Source organism: Parasteatoda tepidariorum, chromosome 4, assembly GCF_982258835.1.
Source record: "Parasteatoda tepidariorum strain Cologne lab strain chromosome 4, Ptep-v5.0, whole genome shotgun sequence".
Classification (NCBI taxonomy): Eukaryota; Metazoa; Arthropoda; class Arachnida; order Araneae; family Theridiidae; genus Parasteatoda; species Parasteatoda tepidariorum.
This window is the reverse complement of record NC_141758.1, coordinates 16,000,744-16,009,764: the sequence shown is the minus strand read 5'-3', so window position 1 is coordinate 16,009,764 and position 9,021 is coordinate 16,000,744. Positions and strand designations below refer to the sequence as shown.

Sequence of the window (9,021 nt, the reverse complement as noted above, 5' to 3'; positions counted from 1 at the left end):
TTTGATTTACCCCCTTCCCACTACTCCTTAGGAAGTTATTTATCTTCAACACAAGAATAGAAGATGTTTGTGAGAAGGCTGTTTTTTTATTTCGTTTTTTAAACTTTAATCATTAGATCTTAAAGGAGATATTAATAACATAAAATATAACTTAAAAAAAAAACTTTTTTATTATCTACCATTTTGATACATAAAATATCTTTTTCGAAAATGTGACATTGTCATACTGATAAAAATTAGCATTTACTCGATGTATTTGGTGTCATTTTTAGTGGTGAGTACAATGAATTAATTATTATAGTGAACAAACAATTTTTTCCGTGATTCTTTTATCAATAGCAACATTTTGCGAACTAATCAAGTTTAAAAAACAAACTTGAGAATCTCTTTTATTAAAATTCTGAATTTTAATCAACACTTTTTTGTAATTTTAGTCACCCGTAGCAAACATGGATATGCATACTATTTAAATAAGATTCAAATTTTGAAATAAATAATGATTATTAAAACAGCTTCATATTTAGCATTTATTGCATAAAGTGTTTAGTTTTAACTTTATCTCGTTTGTATATTGTTTTTGTTGCAAAAATACAAGAACTCTGAATAACATATAAACTACTGATCGGAATTAAACTTCAAAACCGATCTTATTGATTCAATGGTCAAAACGTAAATTTGCATTAATTAATTGAACTAATTGATTAGTGCAGCAGACAATATTTTAAGAAAAATAATAAGTCATATAACTGCACATTTTTTATTAAGTTTCTTTACCGTCAAATTAGAATTCAGTCCAATTCCCATGAGAGCGTTCAAAAGTTTAGTTCTCTTAATTTTATTTTTTGCGTGTTTCGCAATTAAATTCATTTACCCAAAGTATATTCTATGCGAAAAGTAGCGTTAAATAATTATTTAAAATGTATTACTAATTTTGTGAAAACGTTTAAAATATTTTGAATTTTAAGGGATATGAATTATTAAATTATTTTAAAAATGTAATTTTAAATAAATACTGCCTCCTTTTACGGGGCAAATGTTAAGATAGAAATGAGGTAATTCAAATTTTAAAAACTACCGTTTCGGAAAATAAAAAAAATTTAACATTAATTTTGCTTTCAGATAAATTTTTTATTGTCAATCCGTCCTTTGAAGAATTTAATAAAGGTATCTGACAGCAATACATTTGGCTGCCGGATACGAAAAACAAAAAAAAGGAAAGTATTTCTGAAAATTGTCTATTTCACTGAAATGGTTAGAAAAAGTTAATCTATTTTTTAAAAATTTTGTATAAAGTTTGATAGTAATTAATAATAAAAAGGACTTCTAATAAGAGGCTTCTAAAAGGATCAATAATAAAAATAAATTTTGAATAATTTTTAAAAATTATTTTACTTTTAGTGTAAAAAGCATATAAATGAATTATGAAAGCTTATATTATTATATTAATTTTAAAAGCTTATATTATTGTATTAATTGTAAAAGCTTAAATTATTATATTAATTATAAGAGCTTACATTATTTTTATCGAAAATTTAACGTGACAATACTTTTCGCTCTTTTTGAGAGGCGAAGTCTTCCATCACATCATCAAAATCAAATTCCTCTAAGACAGTGGTTTCCAAACTTGATGTTACTACGCCTCCCTTAAAAATATTTAATCATTTGGCGCCCCCCCCCTGATGATTTCATAAAATAAAAACACAAAAATTTTTGCTCTTATAAAATTTATTCATACAAACTAATGGAAAACGATATTTTATTATTGTTTTTAATGAGATGGATGTGCTTGTCTATTAGCACAAAGTTTATCAAATCTTGGTGTTTGTGACGATATAGCTACTCGTAGCTCTTTTTCTACAACTAAACGAGCTCGATATTTGGATTTCATAGCAGCCAAGGCAGAAAATCCCGTTTCGCATAAATATGATGTTGCGAACGGCAGCAGTACTTTCAAAGTTTTGTTTGACAAAGTGTTATATTCTGTATGAAGATTCAACCAGAATTGAACCAGAGATACAGTCTGAAATTTATGTTTTAATGTAGTATCACAAGATAATTCAATAAATTTTTCTTTTTCAATACTTGTCAATCCAAATTCATCATCTTCTTCGTCGATAAATGGATTCTGTATCCACGCAAACTTTGTAAAATCAAGATCACCAAAATAATTCGAAAATTAAAGCAACAAACCATTCAAGTGTTCCACAAAGAGATTTTTGTTTGCTTCTATGTTATCTCGGGCGCATAAATTTAGACGTGGAAACTTGTCAGTCTTATTGTTTTGCAAATTTGATTTCCATAGCTCCACTTTTTTAATGAATGCTTTCACTTTGTCTTCTTGTATAAGCAAATGCATTTGCGGTCCTTGCATTGATTTATTAAGAACACTCAATTTTTCAAAAATGTCAACCAAATATGTAAGTTTAACGATAAAATTATCATCCCTAAACATATTGCCGTCTTCATTGTGATTTTCCTCGAGAAACATAGCAATTTCTTCTTTAAGTTCAAGTACACTTTGAATCACTTTTGCACGAGATAGCCAGCGCACTTCACAATAGTACAGAAGTGACGTGTAATTAGCTCGCATATCTTCACACAGTTTTGCGAACAACCTTGCTTTTAATGGACTGTTTCTTATGTAATTTATAACTTTCGTTACTTTTGCAAAAACATTGTTAAGTTCCTCTCTTATAGTTTTTGATACGAGAGCTGCTCTGTGGAGCATGCAGTGCGTCCAGAGAACCTCAGGTGTTTTCATTTTAACTAGTGTTTGAAGACCAGTTTTGTGTCCCGCCATTGTTTGTGCACCGTCAGTACAGAGCCCAATGCAATTATTCCACATTATGTCGTTCTCATTAAAAAATCTGACTTATTTTGAACATTTCATTGGATGTGGCTCTGTCAGGAATTGGTTTGCAAAATAAGATATCTTCAATTATATTAGTATCGTCAACATATCGAACATATGCAATTAAATGTGCGTCTTTAGCTACATCAGTAGCTTCATCTACTTGTATGGCGAATTTTGAAGTACGCATTCGAGCAACTAAGTGGTCACAAAGATCTTCAGATATATCATCAACTCTTCTGCCAGTTGTATTATCAGCAAACGGTATTTGTCGCAGCTGATTCGCATAAGATTGGCCAAACATTGTTTTGACCATATCAATAGCTGCTGGCAAAACTAAAGTTTCTGCTATTGTGTGGAGTTTTTTACATTGCGAGATTCTGTACGACACTAGGTATGATGCTAGTAATGCATTTGATGGAATATGAACAATTTTTTTGAAAATTTGCTTGTTTTTAGATAACTCATCCAATTTTCTTTGAAAAAATTCTTGGGGCTTACCAACGTATTCAGAATGAATAGTTTCAAGGTGCCGTTTCAATTTGCCGAGTTTCATACTATCAGCAGCCAAAACTTTTGAACACAACAAACACATTGTTTTTCGACATTATCGTTTATAATATTAGTAAATCCAAACGATAAATAAAATAAGTCGTATTTCCTTGTCTTGGGAGTTCTTCCTTCCTGTTCCTTGGGGCTTGTATTCCCACTATTTGTGCCAACATCAGAATCTTCATTATTAGTGGATTTTCGCTTACATCCTATCAAAAACTTATCCATTTGTCTGGAAATATTAGGACTAATATTATATTTTTCTAAAAAAATAAAACTATTAAATTACTTACTATTATGATCAGTGGGCAATCACATCAATAACAATAGAAACACAACCTAACACTGCTGAACCAATTAAATATTAGCTGTGACACGAAACAAATTGGTGAGCTAAACGTGCGTCGATCTTTTCTGGATGTGTGGCATCCAGTGGCGTTAGTGTGCGCGCATCTGGCTTTTGTTAAGTTGTATCGGTCGAGTGGAGCTAGTGTCGCCAAATTAACGACGTCTAGGTATATGGATGCCTAGTTACGAAATGTTTAGTTGAACTATGCGCTACAAAGCACAATGGTATTTTTTCATTTTTTTATATTGATGGTATTATTTCATTATTTTTTACGTAGAAAACTTTAGCAGTAATTTGGAAAATTGTTCACTGTGAGTAATTTTCGCGGCTCCCTTTAGACTAGTTCACGCCTCCCTAGGGAGGCGCGCCTCCCAGTTTGGAAAACGCTGCTCTAAGACATCATATTCAATGCTCATAATTGACTAATGACTCAATCTTTCTTGAGTCATACTATTTCTTAACTCATTTTTTATTAATTTTAGTCTGGAGACTGAACGTTCGCTACTACAATTAGTTATCATGACTGATAAAATTTTTTAAAATGAAATCTCAATGTTTGGAAATTTATCTTCGTGATTATTGTTTTTCACTGTTTAATAAATGCCATTTATGCCTAATTGTCCAACTTATTCTCCTGGGACAAATAATACTTGAATTGCTTGAATTTATTCATTTTTTAATTTTTTTTTAAAATTTAATAAAATAAGTCATTTGGATATTTGACATTCTTGATTTTGTTAAAAATTTCCAGATATGTTCTTTACGTAAAACTTTTAGACACGTGTGTTTTTTCCCCCCCTTCAATCTTGCGAAAAAAATATTTTTTTTTAAAAAATTTGAAGTGTCAAAATAGCAACATTGACTATGATATAAAATTGACTAAATAAACTATATTATTTACTCAATTAAAAATTTATTTAAGTAAATTTTTTAAAATTTCAAAATGTATGTACGAAAAACAAGTTATTTCTTAAAAATAATTTCGTAAAGTTAAAAATATGCAAAAATGATATTAATCTTAAAATTATGCATACAAAAAAAATTATAATTTATTTTAAGATTCTGACTGAAAGAGAAAAAAAGAAATCCCTGGGCAAAGAAGAAATCGGGAGCCATCATCGATTTTATAGTTACTGCATTCAGCGTCAATTTCTCTTCTAATAATTAATTTTCCGGATGTCTTAAAATGAAAATTCTCTCCTATTGTTCCAATTGTTCATGTTCCAATTGTTATCTTAAATATGCTAAATAATTTGTGCTGACGATATTTTAAATTAGAAATTTTACTATATGAAATTAAGAAAAACCTCAAGCACAAAAATATACTTCCTCTGAATAAACATTTTTAGTGCTAACGAATTTGGATTTTTAATCCTTAAAATATCACAATATACTAGTACTATCACAATGTTGAAGTGATCGCCATGTCGAAAACATTGTTCCAATTGTTTAGTCAAAGTTCCAATCCTTTTAGTTTCATTTTCCCTTTCATTTTTCGGTGTATCTGGAACTGTTTAGGTGGATAAAAAATTCGAATAATTGTAAAACTCTTTCTCCAAAAATTTCATGCAAAAAATATACTATCATAGATAAGTCATTATTATTTATTATTTAATTTGTGATGGGAAAAGTTTTGTTCTGTAGAGTATAGAAATTTTTATGTCATTTTAAATGATGCAATTTCAAATAACAAAATTTGAACAAAAGCGACTGAACTGTTACTGGGGACACAAATTTCAAAGATATCGGATTTTGGAAATATCGTATTCCCAAAACTATTTTGCCGATTTTGCGTAAATGTTTTTGTTTTTTTCATTTAATAATATAGTTTAAAATAGGATGAAGACTTGCATACTTTACTCTTCTATACATTTGCGACTATTATTAATTAAAATTAAGTAATTATACTTATTCTTACAAAGTTATATTTTCTATTAAATTTTCTTCGTATAAACGAGTCTTATAACTGTGTGCACAATTTTTTTCTTCTTCAACTTCAAAGTAATCAACATATTAGTTTCAAACCATTAAAATTGAAACTTAACACGTTGAATGCCACGCTAATTTTACATGGCTAGCTCGTCAGGTCACGCGGTAAATAATTGCAAAATAAATTTACAAATATAGACAGATTTAGCTAGTTTATAAAAGGTTTAGCATGACTTATCTGAAAAAAGTGGTGAATTATATATGCCTGCGAATTGTTTAAAAATAGTGGTTTTTGAATAAATTTTCTGCAATTTCATAAAAGAGTGTAAATTTTATAGTTCTATATCATGTTATACGCTGTTAGCCAGCTGTTTTTCGCGGCCTATGTGAAAGGTCAGTGTCAGCAAGCGGTGGCAGACGCAGCTTAAATGTAATTTCAGTGTCAGCCACCGGTGGTTGTTGCGGCCTAAATGGAAAGTTCAGTGCCAGCCACCGATGACTGACACGGCGCTCAACGTGTTAATGAAATTCCAATTACTAAAATCAAAATTGTGTAGGGAGATTCGCTTTGCTTTCATTTTACAAACATAAAAACTATATGAAGTGTATAATATAATTTAGGTTTAGAGTTTTAATTCACAGGAAGTAATGCCTATAAAATTGTTTATTATGGATATGTTATAAATTAAAAACTTAAGTTAGTTAATTCTCTAGTGTTTATTTAATAATTTTAAGTGAATGAGCAGCAAGGAATGTTTTTGCTTGGACTCGGAAATTAGCTCATATAAACCTTAAACGATTTTTTTCCACTTCAAATAATAGTTTCATAGTTTGAAAAATGACAAATTTTGGATTCTCCTAAGATTATTTGTGCACTTTATTAGTTTTTAAGTACAACTCTGCAACTACTTGTGCACTCTCAATTATTATAAAACTTGTTTACGAGAAAATTGATGTTACGCACATGAAAAATTTATAAACGTTAATTATTTCTCTAATTTAAAAGGGAAAACTATAAGACAGATATATTTAAAAATAACATTATTATAATACAACTAATTTTACGATATTAAACGGGCAATCGAGACTTTGCATTGGCTCCTCGCCCCCCCCCCCCAGTAAAAAAAAATTGGCACGCAACTGCTTGAAATAGTTAAACCTCGTAACCATAGTAACCGCCACTACTTCAGACGATTGGCTAGGGTAGTTCTTTACATGGATAAAGTATAGAAAGCAGTTACTAAACGAATAAAAAAAGGAAACAAATTATTAAACAATTAAACAAGTTAAAAAAAAAGTTTTTGAAAAAGGAAAAGCGTTATTAACTTCTCCTCATTTTGGTCGATCGTAATTTCTAATAGTTAAAAATAACACCATTTCTAAAAGCTTTAAACCTGATCTAACAAATTGAAACTACACTTTTGGCCTTTTTAACTGTCCAAAATATTTGCAGTTAAAAGAAAGATACATTATATAGAATTAGTACAGAAATGGTTCAACATTTTGTCCCGTATCCGTATATGATATCTTCAATTAAACTTTTGATTTTAAAAAAAATATTTTGTTTTTATTTTTTATTAATATACTTGAAGAAATTCTTATATATTTTGTTTCTTCCAAGAATTTAACATATTTCTGAGTAAGAATTCTTTTTATTTGAACAATTTGAGTTGATATTGTTTAAAAAGCAAAACCCAATTAATGTGAAAATTGTTTACATTTTCAATATTTTTTGATCAGGTAATGAAGTAATTAGGAAATATTTTAAAAACGTGGCTTTAAATTTTATCGATTTCGGTAAGTATTATTTGTTTTCTTATAAATATGACATGCAATAACGTGCTGCTGACAAGCGAAAAATTCAAACCATTATTAAATAATGCATTCACATATATTAATTATACTATATTTTGAGTTAACAATTTTTTTAATTTCTTATTTTTATAGTGACAAATATGCTGCGTTTGCAAGACTAGACATTTATGCAAAATTCTAGACAGTAATTATAACTAATAGAAGCATAATGACTTCGAGTTGACAGGTTTCATATATAAATTCACATTTTTCTGCAATGAATTAATAGTTTTTCCTACTAGCACGAAAGTAGTAAAAACATTTTGCGAGTATTGGAAAGTATTTTTTATCGAAGAATTGTTTATAAACTCACCGTAAGTAATTTTTTCCTAAACTTTTAATTGCCATGTTTAATGTTTAAGACAGTGCTTCAACATTTCAGCTTTCACCAAAATTTTTGTTTTCCAGATTTGATGCACTTAAGTAAAAAAGAAATTGAGTTCTATTGTTTCGAATGACACTTGAATAAGTCAAACTCGCCAGTCAGTGGCCTTTTCGTGAATTAATTCAGGAAGCGTTAAGTAAGCGAATTAAGTATAAAAATAAAGAATACTTTTAGCACAGAAACCCACCGAGAGATGGCAGCACCACTCATCCGTGAGGCCATTTACTCTATTCAGACCATGAAACGTATAAAATACTTAAGTTCACGGCTAAAGAATTACGTGATTTTTAATATATCTTTTAATTTTGTTCTATCTAAGTTGTGTGGTTGGCGAAATTTCTTTTATTCTTATTTAAACAGCTGTAAACTTTTTATGCTTTTGGAAAAATTTCTTTCAGTGCAAGATAAGTTTTTGATTTAATGTATGATTTTTATGAAATTTTTCTAAAAAATATTTTCCACACCACTGCATGAAAGTCACTTAAAAAATAATATGAAACACCTCTTTTTTCCATCTGTTCCGTAGAGAAGCTATTGAAATGTAGGCAAAATTATCAAAAATTCTAAAAGATTTAGTTTTTAAATGTTAAATTCAATTGTGCAGTTATATTGATATCTGCACAATTGGAGGAGATTTTATTTTCATATTTAAAGTAGTAGTAAATATATACTATTTTTTTCTTTTATAAATTTAATTTTTAAATGATTTTGATCACCAATATTCTTACAAAAATTAAGCTTATATATTAATATGCATTACTATCATGGTTGCCAACTTAATTTTTTTCAAATACAACGGATTTGTTTGCTTAAAATTGAAGTTTTAATTCCATTTTAATACCACTGGGAAAAATGATAATGGAAGGGATTAAAAGTTGGCTGGTCTGGTTTTAATCTAGAAAAATAAGTTCAATTTTAATAAAATAAAATTAATAATTAATTAATTAATTAATAATAAATTAAGTTGAATTTCGATTGTAAAATTGCTTGCAAGGAAAATTATTTTTTAAATGTACAGGGTTTCAAATGTACAATGTACATGTTTTTAGGGGCTTGTGCAGTTATTTGCTAGTTGATGCTTAACCCTTTCGCGCCGACTGT

General features: G+C 28.8%; 2 protein-coding genes across 2 annotated transcripts; both read right to left on the bottom strand.

Annotated features, from left to right (window-relative positions):
- Window positions 1–1,768: 1,768 nt before the first annotated feature.
- LOC147810754 (protein FAM200A-like) lies at window positions 1,769–2,800 on the bottom strand. Its single transcript, XM_087162067.1, has 2 exons — window positions 2,330–2,800; window positions 1,769–2,140 (listed from the first exon to the last, which is right to left on the bottom strand). Exons 1-2 carry the CDS (start codon window positions 2,798–2,800, stop codon window positions 1,769–1,771), a joined length of 843 nt encoding a protein of 280 aa, XP_087018193.1.
- A 58-nt stretch (window positions 2,801–2,858) lies between these two features.
- LOC147810753 (protein FAM200B-like) lies at window positions 2,859–3,446 on the bottom strand. Its single transcript, XM_087162066.1, has one exon. The coding sequence runs from the start codon at window positions 3,444–3,446 to the stop codon at window positions 2,859–2,861; it is 588 nt and encodes a 195-aa protein (XP_087018192.1).
- Window positions 3,447–9,021: the final 5,575 nt, after the last annotated feature.